This window comes from Ranitomeya variabilis, chromosome 3 (assembly GCF_051348905.1).
Source record: "Ranitomeya variabilis isolate aRanVar5 chromosome 3, aRanVar5.hap1, whole genome shotgun sequence".
NCBI lineage: Eukaryota > Metazoa > Chordata > Amphibia > Anura > Dendrobatidae > Ranitomeya > Ranitomeya variabilis.
Window position 1 is genome coordinate 470,912,007 of NC_135234.1, and position 20,070 is coordinate 470,932,076.

Consider the following 20,070-nt stretch of genomic DNA (forward strand, 5'->3'; position numbering starts at 1 on the left):
GGCTTATCTCTCCACCACCCCCCCCCCCCCGCTCCCGCTCCTGCTCCCATCTTGCATGGCGCGCCGGCTTATGTCCTTCATCCCCCCATCCCCCGTCCCTCATACTCACCTGTCCCACATCTCGCTCTGTCCCGACTCCCGGCGCAGCACCTTCTTCCTGCGTGAGTGTTCATGTGATACCGCTCATTAAGGTCATGAATATGCACATATTCATGACCTTAATGAGCGGTACCACATGACCGCTCATTCAGGACGAGCTGTGTACGCGCCGAGACCAGGCATCGCTGGAGCAAGGTGAGTTTCGTCTTAAAGGAGGGTGGGTGGGAGGCGGGCGGGCGTCCGGGGGGGGGGGGGGTTTGGTCGGTCGGGAGGTGACCCAGGACTTGTAAAAATTAAAAAAAAACCTTGCTCAGGTGCCGCCCCCTGCATTGTCCCCGCCCTAGGCACGTGCCCTCAAGTGCCTAGTGGTAAATACGGCCCTGACTACGGCATGTGAGCACTGCAGCCAATCGCTCACATGCTGTACTCTTGATATCGCAGCTGTCAGCATTGACGAGGGCAACAGCAAACCGGCAGAGGGTAAGTAATGCTGTCTTTAAAGCACCACTCCAGCGTTTTGTTTTTTTAATGCTAGAGTGGTGCTACTAATGTAAGTTCCCTGCCCCTAGTAATATATTTATCAGCCGCTGTCTTCATCTTTTATCAGAACTGCTTCTGTCTTTTGCAGGTTTTGACCTGCTGGATCACTCCAGTGTTTGCTACACAGCCGGAAGTCAGTACCGAATGTAAGTCTATGAGAGCCAGAATAAAGCTTTCTTTTACTTACAGTGAAAGCTCGTGACCGTTACCTCTGATTTCAGACGTCAGAAGTTATGGTCATAGGATGGCAGATCGAGACTGGAATGGCTGCGCGAACAGCTGAAAACTATGACTGGTATCTATATTACTAGAGTCCGGAAACTTACAATAGTGGCACAACCCCAGCGCTGAAATAAGAAAAAACAAAACCTGGAGTGGTTTGCTTTGTGTATTAAAAAATAATAAAAATATATACACTTTAAAGACTACAGCAAAGATTATACATTATTGCATTATTGACAGAGATTGGTAGACAATGTCATATATGATGACAAGTGTCAGGATACTGTGTACTGTGGCTAAATGGTATCAGTCCTTTAGGCCACATATAAATAGTCGGCATGTAGGGGGAGTGGGAGCCTGCTGTTATTGCTGAGAACATACTATTCAGCGCTCTACCTTCCAGTCAGCCTGACTTCTAGAAGTGGAGCAATAAATGTCTCCTGGGGTTTGCTTCTTGAGTAAAGTGTTGAGTAATCGCCTTCACTTTATTGTTTGCATCTATTTTCTTCATGAGGCTTTCTTGTTTTCTTACCAGATATATCACGATGTGGAAAGAGATGGGACAGCATTCATCTGACACATGACAACAAGAACGTCTGTTTTAGAACCAGAAACACATGGGCTACTTGCACACTGAACAAGTCTGTAGGAACCTGTTCAGACCACCAGAAAACTTGAAGACACAAAAAAGCACAGTGAGGTCAAAAATACTCTGTTGTAAAAAAATCACAGTAATAAGCAAGTGCTAGTCAAAAGATGTAAAGAAAACAGGGTATTTAGTTGATACGTTTTTTTGCAAAAAAATGTATACTAAGCTGCTCCACCAAATCGCCAAGGTATACCCTTATAGAGCAGTCCTAACTAATGTATGCAATCCCTATCTGATGTATTTAAAACCTGATTATCTGTATAGTACCTGTATAAGCAGGGTTCAGAGAGAAAAAAATATACATGTGGACATGCAGGATGGAACAGCTTAAATGCAAATGACCCACAGAGGAGTGGTGGACTCCCCAGTCTTGTAGAAACAAGAGAACAATTATAGAACCAGAAACACATGGGCTACTTGCACACTGAACAAGTCTGTAGGAACCTGTTCAGACCACCAGAAAACTTGAAGACACAAAAAAGCACAGTGAGGTCAAAAATACTCTGTTGTAAAAAAATCACAGTAATAAGCAAGTGCTAGTCAAAAGATGTAAAGAAAACAGGGTATTTAGTTGATACGTTTTTTTGCAAAAAAATGTATACTAAGCTGCTCCACCAAATCGCCAAGGTATACCCTTATAGAGCAGTCCTAACTAATGTATGCAATCCCTATCTGATGTATTTAAAACCTGATTATCTGTATAGTACCTGTATAAGCAGGGTTCAGAGAGAAAAAAATATACATGTGGACATGCAGGATGGAACAGCTTAAATGCAAATGACCCACAGAGGAGTGGTGGACTCCCCAGTCTTGTAGAAACAAGAGAACAATTATAGAACCAGAAACACATGGGCTACTTGCACACTGAACAAGTCTGTAGGAACCTGTTCAGACCACCAGAAAACTTGAAGACACAAAAAAGCACAGTGAGGTCAAAAATACTCTGTTGTAAAAAAATCACAGTAATAAGCAAGTGCTAGTCAAAAGATGTAAAGAAAACAGGGTATTTAGTTGATACGTTTTTTTGCAAAAAAATGTATACTAAGCTGCTCCACCAAATCGCCAAGGTATACCCTTATAGAGCAGTCCTAACTAATGTATGCAATCCCTATCTGATGTATTTAAAACCTGATTATCTGTATAGTACCTGTATAAGCAGGGTTCAGAGAGAAAAAAATATACATGTGGACATGCAGGATGGAACAGCTTAAATGCAAATGACCCACAGAGGAGTGGTGGACTCCCCAGTCTTGTAGAAACAAGAGAACAATTATAGAACCAGAAACACATGGGCTACTTGCACACTGAACAAGTCTGTAGGAACCTGTTCAGACCACCAGAAAACTTGAAGACACAAAAAAGCACAGTGAGGTCAAAAATACTCTGTTGTAAAAAAATCACAGTAATAAGCAAGTGCTAGTCAAAAGATGTAAAGAAAACAGGGTATTTAGTTGATACGTTTTTTTGCAAAAAAATGTATACTAAGCTGCTCCACCAAATCGCCAAGGTATACCCTTATAGAGCAGTCCTAACTAATGTATGCAATCCCTATCTGATGTCCTACAGACTTGTTCAGTGTGCAAGTAGCCCATGTGTTTCTGGTTCTATAATTGTTCTCTTGTTTCTACAAGACTGGGGAGTCCACCACTCCTCTGTGGGTCATTTGCATTTAAGCTGTTCCATCCTGCATGTCCACATGTATATTTTTTTCTCTCTGAACCCTGCTTATACAGGTACTATACAGATAATCAGGTTTTAAATACATCAGATAGGGATTGCATACATTAGTTAGGACTGCTCTATAAGGGTATACCTTGGCGATTTGGTGGAGCAGCTTAGTATACATTTTTTTGCAAAAAAACGTATCAACTAAATACCCTGTTTTCTTTACATCTTTTGACTAGCACTTGCTTATTACTGTGATTTTTTTACAACAGAGTATTTTTGACCTCACTGTGCTTTTTTGTGTCTTCAAGTTTTCTGGTGGTCTGAACAGGTTCCTACAGACTTGTTCAGTGTGCAAGTAGCCCATGTGTTTCTGGTTCTATAATTGTTCTCTTGTTTCTACAAGACTGGGGAGTCCACCACTCCTCTGTGGGTCATTTGCATTTAAGCTGTTCCATCCTGCATGTCCACATGTATATTTTTTTCTCTCTGAACCCTGCTTATACAGGTACTATACAGATAATCAGGTTTTAAATACATCAGATAGGGATTGCATACATTAGTTAGGACTGCTCTATAAGGGTATACCTTGGCGATTTGGTGGAGCAGCTTAGTATACATTTTTTTGCAAAAAAACGTATCAACTAAATACCCTGTTTTCTTTACATCTTTTGACTAGCACTTGCTTATTACTGTGATTTTTTTACAACAGAGTATTTTTGACCTCACTGTGCTTTTTTGTGTCTTCAAGTTTTCTGGTGGTCTGAACAGGTTCCTACAGACTTGTTCAGTGTGCAAGTAGCCCATGTGTTTCTGGTTCTATAATTGTTCTCTTGTTTCTACAAGACTGGGGAGTCCACCACTCCTCTGTGGGTCATTTGCATTTAAGCTGTTCCATCCTGCATGTCCACATGTATATTTTTTTCTCTCTGAACCCTGCTTATACAGGTACTATACAGATAATCAGGTTTTAAATACATCAGATAGGGATTGCATACATTAGTTAGGACTGCTCTATAAGGGTATACCTTGGCGATTTGGTGGAGCAGCTTAGTATACATTTTTTTGCAAAAAAACGTATCAACTAAATACCCTGTTTTCTTTACATCTTTTGACTAGCACTTGCTTATTACTGTGATTTTTTTACAACAGAGTATTTTTGACCTCACTGTGCTTTTTTGTGTCTTCAAGTTTTCTGGTGGTCTGAACAGGTTCCTACAGACTTGTTCAGTGTGCAAGTAGCCCATGTGTTTCTGGTTCTATAATTGTTCTCTTGTTTCTACAAGACTGGGGAGTCCACCACTCCTCTGTGGGTCATTTGCATTTAAGCTGTTCCATCCTGCATGTCCACATGTATATTTTTTTCTCTCTGAACCCTGCTTATACAGGTACTATACAGATAATCAGGTTTTAAATACATCAGATAGGGATTGCATACATTAGTTAGGACTGCTCTATAAGGGTATACCTTGGCGATTTGGTGGAGCAGCTTAGTATACATTTTTTTGCAAAAAAACGTATCAACTAAATACCCTGTTTTCTTTACATCTTTTGACTAGCACTTGCTTATTACTGTGATTTTTTTACAACAGAGTATTTTTGACCTCACTGTGCTTTTTTGTGTCTTCAAGTTTTCTGGTGGTCTGAACAGGTTCCTACAGACTTGTTCAGTGTGCAAGTAGCCCATGTGTTTCTGGTTCTATAATTGTTCTCTTGTTTCTACAAGACTGGGGAGTCCACCACTCCTCTGTGGGTCATTTGCATTTAAGCTGTTCCATCCTGCATGTCCACATGTATATTTTTTTCTCTCTGAACCCTGCTTATACAGGTACTATACAGATAATCAGGTTTTAAATACATCAGATAGGGATTGCATACATTAGTTAGGACTGCTCTATAAGGGTATACCTTGGCGATTTGGTGGAGCAGCTTAGTATACATTTTTTTGCAAAAAAACGTATCAACTAAATACCCTGTTTTCTTTACATCTTTTGACTAGCACTTGCTTATTACTGTGATTTTTTTACAACAGAGTATTTTTGACCTCACTGTGCTTTTTTGTGTCTTCAAGTTTTCTGGTGGTCTGAACAGGTTCCTACAGACTTGTTCAGTGTGCAAGTAGCCCATGTGTTTCTGGTTCTATAATTGTTCTCTTGTTTCTACAAGACTGGGGAGTCCACCACTCCTCTGTGGGTCATTTGCATTTAAGCTGTTCCATCCTGCATGTCCACATGTATATTTTTTTCTCTCTGAACCCTGCTTATACAGGTACTATACAGATAATCAGGTTTTAAATACATCAGATAGGGATTGCATACATTAGTTAGGACTGCTCTATAAGGGTATACCTTGGCGATTTGGTGGAGCAGCTTAGTATACATTTTTTTGCAAAAAAACGTATCAACTAAATACCCTGTTTTCTTTACATCTTTTGACTAGCACTTGCTTATTACTGTGATTTTTTTACAACAGAGTATTTTTGACCTCACTGTGCTTTTTTGTGTCTTCAAGTTTTCTGGTGGTCTGAACAGGTTCCTACAGACTTGTTCAGTGTGCAAGTAGCCCATGTGTTTCTGGTTCTATAATTGTTCTCTTGTTTCTACAAGACTGGGGAGTCCACCACTCCTCTGTGGGTCATTTGCATTTAAGCTGTTCCATCCTGCATGTCCACATGTATATTTTTTTCTCTCTGAACCCTGCTTATACAGGTACTATACAGATAATCAGGTTTTAAATACATCAGATAGGGATTGCATACATTAGTTAGGACTGCTCTATAAGGGTATACCTTGGCGATTTGGTGGAGCAGCTTAGTATACATTTTTTTGCAAAAAAACGTATCAACTAAATACCCTGTTTTCTTTACATCTTTTGACTAGCACTTGCTTATTACTGTGATTTTTTTACAACAGAGTATTTTTGACCTCACTGTGCTTTTTTGTGTCTTCAAGTTTTCTGGTGGTCTGAACAGGTTCCTACAGACTTGTTCAGTGTGCAAGTAGCCCATGTGTTTCTGGTTCTATAATTGTTCTCTTGTTTCTACAAGACTGGGGAGTCCACCACTCCTCTGTGGGTCATTTGCATTTAAGCTGTTCCATCCTGCATGTCCACATGTATATTTTTTTCTCTCTGAACCCTGCTTATACAGGTACTATACAGATAATCAGGTTTTAAATACATCAGATAGGGATTGCATACATTAGTTAGGACTGCTCTATAAGGGTATACCTTGGCGATTTGGTGGAGCAGCTTAGTATACATTTTTTTGCAAAAAAACGTATCAACTAAATACCCTGTTTTCTTTACATCTTTTGACTAGCACTTGCTTATTACTGTGATTTTTTTACAACAGAGTATTTTTGACCTCACTGTGCTTTTTTGTGTCTTCAAGTTTTCTGGTGGTCTGAACAGGTTCCTACAGACTTGTTCAGTGTGCAAGTAGCCCATGTGTTTCTGGTTCTATAATTGTTCTCTTGTTTCTACAAGACTGGGGAGTCCACCACTCCTCTGTGGGTCATTTGCATTTAAGCTGTTCCATCCTGCATGTCCACATGTATATTTTTTTCTCTCTGAACCCTGCTTATACAGGTACTATACAGATAATCAGGTTTTAAATACATCAGATAGGGATTGCATACATTAGTTAGGACTGCTCTATAAGGGTATACCTTGGCGATTTGGTGGAGCAGCTTAGTATACATTTTTTTGCAAAAAAACGTATCAACTAAATACCCTGTTTTCTTTACATCTTTTGACTAGCACTTGCTTATTACTGTGATTTTTTTACAACAGAGTATTTTTGACCTCACTGTGCTTTTTTGTGTCTTCAAGTTTTCTGGTGGTCTGAACAGGTTCCTACAGACTTGTTCAGTGTGCAAGTAGCCCATGTGTTTCTGGTTCTATAATTGTTCTCTTGTTTCTACAAGACTGGGGAGTCCACCACTCCTCTGTGGGTCATTTGCATTTAAGCTGTTCCATCCTGCATGTCCACATGTATATTTTTTTCTCTCTGAACCCTGCTTATACAGGTACTATACAGATAATCAGGTTTTAAATACATCAGATAGGGATTGCATACATTAGTTAGGACTGCTCTATAAGGGTATACCTTGGCGATTTGGTGGAGCAGCTTAGTATACATTTTTTTGCAAAAAAACGTATCAACTAAATACCCTGTTTTCTTTACATCTTTTGACTAGCACTTGCTTATTACTGTGATTTTTTTACAACAGAGTATTTTTGACCTCACTGTGCTTTTTTGTGTCTTCAAGTTTTCTGGTGGTCTGAACAGGTTCCTACAGACTTGTTCAGTGTGCAAGTAGCCCATGTGTTTCTGGTTCTATAATTGTTCTCTTGTTTCTACAAGACTGGGGAGTCCACCACTCCTCTGTGGGTCATTTGCATTTAAGCTGTTCCATCCTGCATGTCCACATGTATATTTTTTTCTCTCTGAACCCTGCTTATACAGGTACTATACAGATAATCAGGTTTTAAATACATCAGATAGGGATTGCATACATTAGTTAGGACTGCTCTATAAGGGTATACCTTGGCGATTTGGTGGAGCAGCTTAGTATACATTTTTTTGCAAAAAAACGTATCAACTAAATACCCTGTTTTCTTTACATCTTTTGACTAGCACTTGCTTATTACTGTGATTTTTTTACAACAGAGTATTTTTGACCTCACTGTGCTTTTTTGTGTCTTCAAGTTTTCTGGTGGTCTGAACAGGTTCCTACAGACTTGTTCAGTGTGCAAGTAGCCCATGTGTTTCTGGTTCTATAATTGTTCTCTTGTTTCTACAAGACTGGGGAGTCCACCACTCCTCTGTGGGTCATTTGCATTTAAGCTGTTCCATCCTGCATGTCCACATGTATATTTTTTTCTCTCTGAACCCTGCTTATACAGGTACTATACAGATAATCAGGTTTTAAATACATCAGATAGGGATTGCATACATTAGTTAGGACTGCTCTATAAGGGTATACCTTGGCGATTTGGTGGAGCAGCTTAGTATACATTTTTTTGCAAAAAAACGTATCAACTAAATACCCTGTTTTCTTTACATCTTTTGACTAGCACTTGCTTATTACTGTGATTTTTTTACAACAGAGTATTTTTGACCTCACTGTGCTTTTTTGTGTCTTCAAGAACGTCTGTTTTGTTGAGTCTACAAGTCAATAAAAAATGCAAATAGAAGGATATTCTGCTTGTTACTATGAGCTGCAATAGCACGCCTCTGGGCTACTGCACCTATTCTAGTATGAATGTGACAACAGGGAGCCAGGACTCCAGTTTTAATGCATTCCCTACTCCACTCAGGATATTAATGGCAATAATAATGGCATTAATGATTTCCATTGCGTTTTTGGGCAATGCCATTGTTTGCCTTATTGTCTATCAAAAGCCAGCTATGCGATCTGCAATCAACCTTCTTCTTGCAACTCTTGCGTTCTCTGACATCATGTTGTCATTGTTCTGCATGCCTTTTACTGCAGTGACCATTATCACTGGGAGCTGGCACTTTGGTTCTCAGTTTTGTCAGATATCAGCCATGCTATATTGGTTCTTCGTATTAGAAGGAGTTGCCATCCTGCTCATAATCAGTGTTGATCGTTTCCTGATCATTGTTCAAAGACAGGATAAATTAAACCCACACCGTGCTAAAATAATGATTATCACCTCTTGGATATTTTCTTTTTGTATTTCCTTCCCATCTGTTGTAGGGTGGACATTGGTTGAAGTTCCAACACGAGCACCTCAATGTGTTTTGGGATATACAGAATTTTTGGCTGATAGGGCATATGCAGTAATGCTAGTGGTAGCAGTGTTCTTCATCCCTTTCAGTATTATGCTATACTCTTACCTATGCATCCTAAACACGGTGAGACAAAATGCTGTCAGAATTCACAACCATGCAGAGAGCTTGTGCCTCAGCCAAGTAAGCAAGTTAGGGTTGATGGGACTACAAAGGCCTCATCAACTGAATGTGGACATGAGTTTCAAGACCAGAGCCTTCACTACCATACTGATTCTCTTTATTGGGTTCTCACTTTGCTGGCTTCCACATTCAGTATTCAGTCTATTGTCTGTCTTCAGTAGAACTTTCTACTACAGTTCCTCATTTTACATCATCAGCACTTGCATTTTGTGGCTCAGTTACCTGAAATCTGTGTTCAACCCCGTCATATACTGCTGGAGGATAAAGAAGTTTCGTGAGTCCTGCATGGAATTTATGCCGAAAACATTTAAGATCTTTCCGAAATTTCCAGGGAGGACACGGAGAAGAATACGTCCTAGTACAATCTATGTTTGTAACGAACATCAATCGGCTGTCTAAGAAATCTCTTCAGGGATTGTTGTTGAACAAGCACAGAACACTTTTGCCTGATACTTTTGCACATATCTCTTTTCCTTTCTGGAAAATAAATGTGCTCCATGCTCTTACAAAACATGCTTCTCTTGATGCCATTTGTAGAGTTCCAATGTGTTAATTATTTTATGGAATAAGAAATCGAATATAATAGGATTGCACTGACTTATTGTACATATTTGTAAGAGAAAGATAACTAAGCAATCAAGAACAGGTTGCCCAACCATTTGCAATAATGAAGTAATAAACGTAGCATTTTCATTTATTTCTACTATGTCTTTTGCTTTTTGTTTTGCAGAGTGCCTTCAAAAGTTTGTTGTACTTCAGGCATTCTAGTAAATTTTTCACTTACAATTTTAATATATATGCCCAATTCAATACATTACCAAAACTAAAGGCCCCATAAGTAAGATGGCTGTACCTACTGATACATGTGAAATCGAACAACACTCTAATCTGTATTGAGGCTTTCTGACTCTCCCTGGACAGATGATATTGGACATAAGGGTCTGGCAGTTTGAACTTTATTCAGCACTACTGTTGTCTGAGAGATAATCCACTACAAGTGCTTGACAGCTACTTTCTCTGCTTTTCCCTTGAAAAAAGACGTTAAAACTTAGCTGTGTATGTAAGAGTCAGAAAAGAAAGTTATAAGATGAGAGCTATCACGTGTATAGCCACTTTCAGTATTAGGGCAGGTGCAGACAACAGTAATCCAATTTTCACACAGGTGGAGTGAAAAAAAAGGTTTCTTCACCTCCTCTATAATTTCAGTCAGTGAAAATCGGATGTCAGCCAAATGTGGTCCGATTCCTTTCTTTTTTTCTCTCCACAGACCCATAATGGCGAAGGGGCGATGGCTCATCTGATTCTCAATCATGCATGCTGCAATTATTTATTTATTTTTTGTTTCAGAACACTAGGTTCTTGGGGAAAAAAATTGGACATGTGCACAGCCCTATAGAATTATATATGTATGAATGCTATCCATCAAAGTCATGGATAGCCGTTGTCCAAGATATACGGTCGTCTGCACCAGCCCTGAAGATCGCTGATACGCATAAAAACGGCCACTGTTAAAGGACCTTATTCCCTTATCGTAACTTTAAAACCGCGATTGGGAATAAGAAGAATAGTGCCGCCAATATTCCACTATTCCACACATGACAGCTCATATTGGCCCTGGCTGGATCCAGAACAATCGGGGACATTTAACCCCTTATGTACTGCTATACTGACAGCGATATCTAAGTGGTTAAAAGACCCCCTTCCCGTGATCATAATTGCGTGTTCCAATTGTTGCCATGGTACCCTGAGTTTATCGGGTGACTCCAGGGTACGGTGGCCTGTGAGACCCAGTCATAAGCTGGCTCTTAGGCCAGTTTCACACGTCAGTGGCTCTGGTACGTGTGGTGACAGTGTCCTCACGTACCGGAGACAATGACACACGTAGACACATTAAAATAAATGTGTCTCTGCACATGTCAGCGTGTTTTCACGGACCGTGTGTCCGTGTGCAAAACACGGAGACATGTCAGTGTTCGTGGGAGCGCACGGATTACACGGACCCATTAAAGTCAATGGGTGCGTGTAAACACGTACCGCACACGGATGCTGTCCGTGTGCTGTTTTTAAAGTCATAGGGTTAAAATTGAAACAAATTGTTTCAATACACGGATGATAAACACGGACACACCGGACACACGGATGGCCTACGTACACACACGGACACGGATAGCTCCGGGACCATTTCTTCCGGTACCGGAAATATCTGGACGTGTGAGACTGGCCTTACAGGCAGAGTCAGTGAGTCACTGACAGGTCTCAGGCACTGCAATGCATGAGACCAAAGATCAAACTGAAAAATATATGTGTGCCACAGTGGAACTTAGTGAAAAAATGTGTTAAACACAAAGGGCATAAAAATTCCGAAATCCTGTTTCGCCACTAAAACTAACATTTCTGATAAAACAAGGATAAACAAAACAAAGTACACATAATTGGTTTTGCCGCATCCAGAAAAACCTGATCTATAAAACGGGCAGGTTATTTATTACGGTAAATACTGGAGAAAAAAAAACATTTATCCTGAGCTCTCCGCTGAGCGCTTACGCCGGGGTTACTGTGAAAATCAAACAAAACCTCAACGGAACAACTCACTAATGTGGTAGATGAAGTTATTTTGGACTTCGTCTGGTTTCTGTTCCGGCAGTGTGCCATTATTTTAGGTGTCTTTTTAGCATACAAATGTGAACCATCTCAGTTCTGTGAACACCGAAAAAGATGGATACCACCGGAGAAGACTCCAAAGTGTCTCCATCTGCCTCATTAGAGTGAGTGGTTCCATCGGGGGGAGGGGTTCGTCAGAATTGCATTTTTGTGGGAATTACACGGAAACCTAACTTAAGTGCTCAGCGCAAAACACAGGAATGTGATCCCAGCCTTGTACTGAAAGCTATTGAAAAATTTTATGTACCCCAAAATGTTGAGAAAAAAGATTGATCCAGCTTCCAATCTACATCCAAAACGCATTGAAATTGTAGATTTTTTTATTTCATGTGTTAAAATATGACAGCAGAAAAATCTACATATTGGAGAAACAACTTCCAGCAATATAAACAAGACAGAAGGAAGTATGCTATTGCCGAGTTTCAAACGCAACAGTTTTCTGAGATTTGGCTTGAGTGAATTGGTAAGAAAAAGAGGAACCTTAAGGGCTCCTACTCACTTGGGCGAGACTCGGATGAGTCTCCCACGGCAATACCCCGGCACTGCACCTGGCACAGAGGAGTATGCCTATGCCTCCGCATGCTCCAATCTGAGTTCCGGGTGCAGAGCATAAACATACGAGACTCATCCGAGTTGCTCGCAAGTGAGTAGGAGCCCTTAAAGTGCATGTGAGCATTTAGTAAAGTTGAGTAAAAGCAAGCATGGATAGAGGAATAAAAAAAGCGATTAATCAAGTTCACTAATACATAACATAGTTGAGAGAGAATTAATAATGTAACATTATTTCCAGGACATCCCTCCTGACAGCACCGTCAGGAGGTTGCCCTTATCCTTGATAGGGACAGGAACACACAAGAGGCTAAAAGGACCCTCCATCCACCACCCCCAGTGTTTTTCCTGTCCCTATCGGGGACAGACGCAGAAGAGGTGTACCTGACATCTTCCAGTGAGCAGGAGCTCTTGATGCCAGATGCAGGAGGAATGGGACGGTATCCTCGTCATCTCTCCCCTTCCTCCTGCAGGAGGTCCGGAGGCCGACACCCCACCAAACAAGGGGTCCCACAGCCTGTCCAGCTGAGCTGTGGCTCCTGGAGTGAGCCGCTTCTCCAGGGGGGCTCTCGGCTCATACTGCCCATCCCTGTGCTTTGCTCCAATATTCTCTGAAGATTCAAGGAGACTTCCGGTTACAGAGGAATGACGCACAGGCCTCTAGTACCCAGAATGCATTCTACCGTGGAATGCACTTCTGGGAGATTTGAAAAAAAAGCGCTGAATCCTAATTTAAAGGAGAACCTCCTTTTGACGATTCAGCTGGAAGACAGGTGAGACAATACTTTTTAAAGTATTATCAGGGAGAAGCTAAGGTTCCAGTGCATCTAGTCAGCCAGCTATGAAAATTCAAACCATTAGCCGGTCTGATACCCCTGCTGAAACCCTGGTACAAGTGAGTTTTCTGGGAGTCTGGTCTCACACTGTCATCTACGGCATAGCTACCAACCGTCCCTCATACTGTGGGACGGTCCTGATTTTGAGGCTGTGCCCCTCAGTCCCGCACGGGACTCTACTTCTCCTGACAGCCAGCAGGAGAAGCAGCCGACAATCTCCCTTATATTAGGCCACTCCCCCTCCATATCTTCCGGGGCAGTGGTTCAGAGAGGGAGAGAGGACATTCGTGTGTGTTGCAAACATACAAGCAGTTGGCCCTGCTGTGCTTACAGTACAAGGCATTATAACCAGGAGTAGTGGCAGCAGTTAGAGCAATCCAGTGCAGCCTGTTAGTCATAGGAACAGTATTCATATATGTATCCTTTATATACTACAGCAGTTATGGAGTGGAGCCAGTAGATAGTGGTGTTGTCTGAGTGCATGCAGAGTTCGCAGAGCTGAGCTACATTGCAATTATACAGTATGGAGCATCATGTGTGCCCATTATACAGTATTGCCCATTGTGATCTGCCAAGACGTAAGCCAATGCAGTTTATCTAACTGATCCAAAGTGGTGTACATTTTCTCATTGCTGTCTGGGTGCGCTTTGACGTGGGGTGCGCTATTGTGGGAGCAGGATCACCTTATGATACATTCCCTACCAACTTTCCTGTCTGCTTACACTCCACCACTGATTCCATGCTGCTCAGACATGGGACTCACCCTGTGAGACATTGTGCCATCCAGTTCTGCACCCTATTTGCTGATGATTCTCTCCTCGCTGTCTTCTCTGCCGGCTTATCCAGTTGGATCAAAGGTGAACTCACTGGTAAAGATTTGCCGTCCTCTCTCGATAACTTCATCTCCTTTCCACCCGAATAGAGTTTCAAAGAACAATCTAAGGAAAAGATGCTTGAAACCCACGTGCCACATTCTGAAACATCAAGAAGGCCACCAAAAGGACCTACCAACCAAATCTCTGGTACCAAAAAACCCAGGATGACCAGCCAACACAGAACAATGAACCTCCGAAATCACTTTACTAGTCCATCTGTCAGGAACAAACAGTTTCCCCACTATACAGCGGTCAGGTTTATCAGCCTGAAATTCCTGAAGAACCCGTTGTAAATCAGGAGAGATGGCAGAAAGAATCACCCCTTCCTTCAGAATGCCGACCGGCTCAAGGACCCCAGGAGAATCAGGCAAAAAGCTCCTAGAGAGGGCATCAGCCTTAACATTCTTAGAACCCGGAAGATACGAGACCACAAAATCAAAACGGGAGAAAAACGGGGACCATCGAGCCTGTCTAGGATTTAGCCGTTTGGCAGACTCGAGGTAAATCACATTCTTATGATCGGTCAAGACCACAATACGGTGCTTGGCCCCCTCAATCCTAGCAAACAGATCAGAAAGCAAAGGGTATTGGAATTTGACCGTGATCTTATTCAAGAGGCGATAATCAATACAGTGTCTCAAGTAGCCATCCTTCTTGGCAACAAAAAAAAACCTGCTCCCAATGGTGAAGAAGATGGCCGAATATGCCCCTTCTCCAAGGACTCCTTAACATAGCTCCGCATGGCGGTATGTTCTGGCACAGACAGGTTGAAAAGTCGGCCCTTAGGGAACTTACAGCCTGGAATCAAGTCAATAGCACAATCACAGTCCCTATGCGGTGGAAGGGAACTGGACTTGGGCTCATTGAATACATCCTGGAAATCTGACAAAAACTCAGGAATTTCAGAAGAGGGGGAGGAGGCAATTTACATCAAAGGAACGTCACCATGAACCCCCTGACAACCCCAACTAGTCACAGACAGATTTCCAATCTAATACCGGATTATGTACCTGTAACCATGGGAAACCCAGCACAATAGCATCATGCAAATTATGCAACACCAGAAAACGACATTCTGCCACATTCTGAAACATCTTCAAAATCTCCTGGAATTGCTAAACTGGAACCCATGAAGACAAGGGACATATGGGGGTTGGGATGGATATATAGGGGGCCAGGATGGATATATTGGGGGTCAGAATGGATATATGGGGGCCAAGATGGATATATGGGGGCTAGGATGGATATATGGGGGCCAGAATGGATATATGGGGGCCAGGATGGCTATATGGGGGGCCAGGATGGATATAGAGGGGGCCAAGACAAGAGGAATATGGAACCAGGATAGACATACAGAGGCCAGACTGTACATACGGGGGCCAGGCTGTACATATGGGGGCCAGTGTTATGATCTGGTGGCCTAGGAGCAGCATGAGACGTACTCCGGAGAAGGTGGTACCTGTACTGACCGCAGACCCTGAACTTAACACCGCAAATAGAAGTAGCCGTGGAATGTACCTATCACTCCCTAGACATCTCGACACAGCCGGAGGACTAATTACCCCGAGAGATAGAAAAGGGAAGACTATCTTGCCTCAGAGAAAATCCCCAAAGGATAGACAGCCCCCCACAAATATTGACTGTGAGAAGAGAGGGAAAAAACATACACAGACTGAAATCAGAATTTAGCAAAGGAGGCCACTTCTAGCTAAATAGAAAGGATAGGACAGAGTACTATGCGGTCAGTATTAAAACACTAGAAAATATCCACCACAGAAAATACAAAATCTCCACATCTAACTAAAGATATGGAGGGTATATCTGCATCTCCAGAGATACCAGCTTGGCTAAACAAATCCTTATACAGACCAAGCTGGACAAGACAAAAACATGGAAAAGAACTGAACAATAAGGCCACAGCATGTGGACAGCAAAAATCAAGGCCAGAACTTATCTTTGTTGAAATGAACAGCAAAGCAGGAGAGACCAGGCAGGGATGTGAATCCTCCAGGAACAATGGACAACTGGCACTGACTAAAGGGTCAAGCAAGACTAAATAGCCCAGTCAGAATTGCAAAAAGTGAACACACCTGATAAATGCTGCGATCCAGAGACAGCAGTGCTACCACTTATAACCACCGGAGGGAGCCCAAGAGCAGAATTCACAACAGTACCCCCCCCCCTTGAGGAGGGGTCACCGAACCCTCACCAGAGCCCCCAGGCCGATCCGGACGAGCCAAATGAAAGGCACGAACCAAATCCTCAGCATGAACATCGGAGGCAACAACCCAAGAATTATCCTCCTGGCCATAACCCTTCCATTTGACAAGATACTGAAGCTTCCGCCTCGAAAAACGAGAATCCAAAATCTTCTCAACCACATACTCCAACTCCCCATCAGTCAACACCGGGGCAGGAGGATCAACAGAGGGAACAACGGGCACCACATATTTCCGCAATAAAGATCGATGAAAAACATTATGGATGGAAAAAGAGGCTGGAAGGGCCAAACGAAAAGACACTGGATTGATAATCTCAGAAATCCTATAAGGGCCAATAAACCGAGGCTTAAACTTAGGGGAAGAAACCTTCATAGGAACATGACAGGAAGACAACCAGACCAAATCCCCAACCCGAAGCCGGGAACCAACACACCGACGACGGTTAGCAAAACGCTGAGCCCCCTCCTGAGACAACACCAAATTGTCATCAACCTGAGCCCAAATTTGCTGCAACCTGTCAACCACAGAGTCCACCCCAGGACAATCAGAAGGCTCAACCTGCCCTGAAGAAAAACGAGGATGAAAACCAGAGTTACAAAAGAAGAGTGAGACCAAGGTAGCAGAACTAGCCCGATTATTAAGGGCAAACTCGGCCAATGGCAAGAAAGCCACCCAATCATCCTGATCAGCAGACACAAAGCATCTCAAATAAGTTTCCAAAGTCTGATTAGTTCGCTCGGTTTGGCCATTTGATGATGAAATGTGGTCGAAAAAGACAAATCAATGCCCAGCCTAGCACAAAAGGCCCGCCAAAACCTAGAAACAAACTGGGAACCTCTATCGGACACAATATTCTCCGGAATGCCATGCAAACGAACCACATGCTGAAAAAACAACGGAACCAAATCAGAAGAGGAAGGTAATTAAGGCAAAGGTACCAAATGAACCATCTTAGAAAACCGGTCACAAACCACCCAGATAACCGACATCCTCTGGGAAACCGGAAGATCCAAAATAAAATCCATAGAAATATGCGTCCAGGGCCTCTCAGGGACCGGCAAAGGCAAAAGCAACCCACTAGCGCGGGAACAGCAAGGCTTGGCCCACGCACAAGTCCCACAGGACTGCACAAAACAATGCACATCCCGTGACAAAGAAGGCCACCAAAAGGACCTACCAACCAAATCTCTGGTACCAAAAAACCCAGGATGACCAGCCAACACAGAACAATGAACCTCCGAAATCACTTTACTAGTCCATCTGTCAGGAACAAACAGTTTCCCCACTATACAGCGGTCAGGTTTATCAGCCTGAAATTCCTGAAGAACCTGTCGTAAATCAGGAGAGATGGCAGAAAGAATCACCCCTTCCTTCAGAATGCCGACCGGCTCAAGGACCCCAGGAGAATCAGGCAAAAAGCTCCTAGAGAGGGCATCAGCCTTAACATTCTTAGAACCCGGAAGATACGAGACCACAAAATCAAAACGGGAGAAAAACGGGGACCATCGAGCCTGTCTAGGATTCAGCCGTTTGGCAGACTCGAGGTAAATCACATTCTTATGATCGGTCAAGACCACAATACGGTGCTTGGCCCCCTCAATCCTAGCAAACAGATCAGAAAGCAAAGGGTATTGGAATTTGACCGTGATCTTATTCAAGAGGCGATAATCAATACAGTGTCTCAAGTAGCCATCCTTCTTGGCAACAAAAAAAAACCTGCTCCCAATGGTGAAGAAGATGGCCGAATATGCCCCTTCTCCAAGGACTCCTTAACATAGCTCCGCATGGCGGTATGTTCTGGCACAGACAGGTTGAAAAGTCGGCCCTTAGGGAACTTACAGCCTGGAATCAAGTCAATAGCACAATCACAGTCCCTATGCGGTGGAAGGGAACTGGACTTGGGCTCATTGAATACATCCTGGAAATCTGACAAAAACTCAGGAATTTCAGAAGAGGGGGAGGAGGCAATTGACATCAAAGGAACGTCACCATGAACCCCCTGACAACCCCAACTAGTCACAGACATAGATTTCCAATCTAATACCGGATTATGTACCTGTAACCATGGGAAACCCAGCACAATAGCATCATGCAAATTATGCAACACCAGAAAACGACAATCTTCCTGATGGGCTGGCGCCATGCACATGGTCAGCTGTGTCCAAAACTGAGGTTTATTTTTAGCCAACGGTGTAGCATCAATGCCCCTCAAAGGAATAGGACTCTGCAAAGGCTACAAGGGGAAACCACAACGTCTGGCAAATTCTAAGTCCATTAGGTTTAGAGCGGCGCCTGAATCCACAAATGCCATGACAGAAAATGACGATAATGAGCAGATCAGGGTCACAGATAACAGAAATTTAGGTTGTACAGTACTGATGGTAACAGAACTAGCGATTCTCTTGGTACGCTTAGGGCAATCAGAAATAACATGAGCAGAATCGCCGCAGTAAAAACACAACCTATTCTGACGTCTGAATCCTTGTCGTTCAGCTCTAGGCACAATCCTATCACACTGCATAGGCTCAGGACTCCGCTCGGAAGACAATGCCATAGTGTGCACAACTCTGCGCTCGCGCAAGCGCCGATCAATCTGAATGGCCAGAGACATAGAATCACTCAGACCAGCAGGCGTGGGGAACCCCACCATAACATCCTTAACGGATTCAGAAAGACCCTTTCTGAAAATTGCCGCCAAGGCATCCTCATTCCATTTAGTCAGTACAGACCATTTTCTAAATTTCTGGCAATATGATTCTGCCGCTTCTTGACCCTGACAGGGCCAACAAGGTTTTCTCAGCATGATCCACTGAATTAGGCTCATCATACAATAACCCAAGCGCCTGGAAAAAGGTGTCTACATTAAACAACGCCGGATTCCCAGGTTCCAGGGCAAATGCCCAATCCTGGGGGTCACCACGCAGCAGAGATATAACAATTTTAACCTGCTGGATGGGATCACCAGAGGAACGGGGTTTCAGAGCAAAAAACAGTTTACAGTTATTTTTAAAGCTCAAAAATTTGGACCTGTCCCCAAAAAACAAATCAGGAGTTGGAATTCTAGGCTCTAAAACTGGAGTCTGAACGATATAATCGGAAATACCCTGTACTCTAGCAGCAAGTTGATCCACACGAGAAGCCAATCCCTGAACATCCATACCAGCGCCGAACTCCTGAGCCACCCAGAGGTAAAGAGGGAAAAACAAAAACACAACAGACTACAGAAAAAAAAATGGCTCAGCACTTTCCTTCCCTTCTTCTGAGATGCAGTTAACTCATTGTTGGCCAGTTGTACTGTTATGATCTGGTGGCCTAGGAGCAGCATGAGACGTTCTCCGGAGAAGGTGGTACCTGTACTGACCGCAGACCCTGAACTTAACACCGCAAATAGAAGTAGCCGTGGAATGTACCTATCACTCCCTAGACATCTCGACACAGCCGGAGGACTAATTACCCCGAGAGATAGAGAAGGGAAAACTATCTTGCCTCAGAGAAAATCCCCAAAGGATAGACAGCCCCCCACAAATATTGACTGTGAGAAGAGAGGGAAAAAACATACACAGACTGAAATCAGAATTTAGCAAAGGAGGCCACTTCTAGCTAAATAGAAAGGATAGGACAGAGTACTATGCGGTCAGTATTAAAACACTAGAAAATATCCACCACAGAAAATACAAAGTCTGCACATCTAACTAAAGATATGGAGGGTATATCTGCATCTCCAGAGATACCAGCTTGGCTAAACAAATCCTTATACAGACCAAGCTGGACAAGACAATAACATGGAAAATAACTGAACAATAAGGCCACA

General features: G+C 42.8%; 1 protein-coding gene across 6 annotated transcripts in view; it reads left to right on the forward strand.

The window, feature by feature from the left end:
• GPR45 (G protein-coupled receptor 45) overlaps window positions 1-20,070 on the forward strand; it is a 141,299-nt gene that overhangs the window by 25,009 nt on the left and 96,220 nt on the right. For 2 of the 6 annotated variants that reach the window (XM_077296667.1, XM_077296665.1), the window contains exons 2-3: window positions 1,397-1,448; window positions 8,323-9,813. The exons of 1 other annotated variant lie outside the window; for it this stretch is intronic. In XM_077296667.1, coding sequence (XP_077152782.1) covers window positions 8,394-9,515 — 1,122 coding nt within the window. In that variant the 5' untranslated portion in view covers window positions 1,397-1,448; window positions 8,323-8,393 and the 3' untranslated portion in view covers window positions 9,516-9,813. Of the gene's footprint in view, window positions 1-727; window positions 786-821; window positions 935-1,396; window positions 1,449-8,322; window positions 9,814-20,070 lie in introns of those variants that run through there. 3 more of the 6 variants (XM_077296664.1, XM_077296666.1, XM_077296668.1) reach the window with 3 other exon arrangements.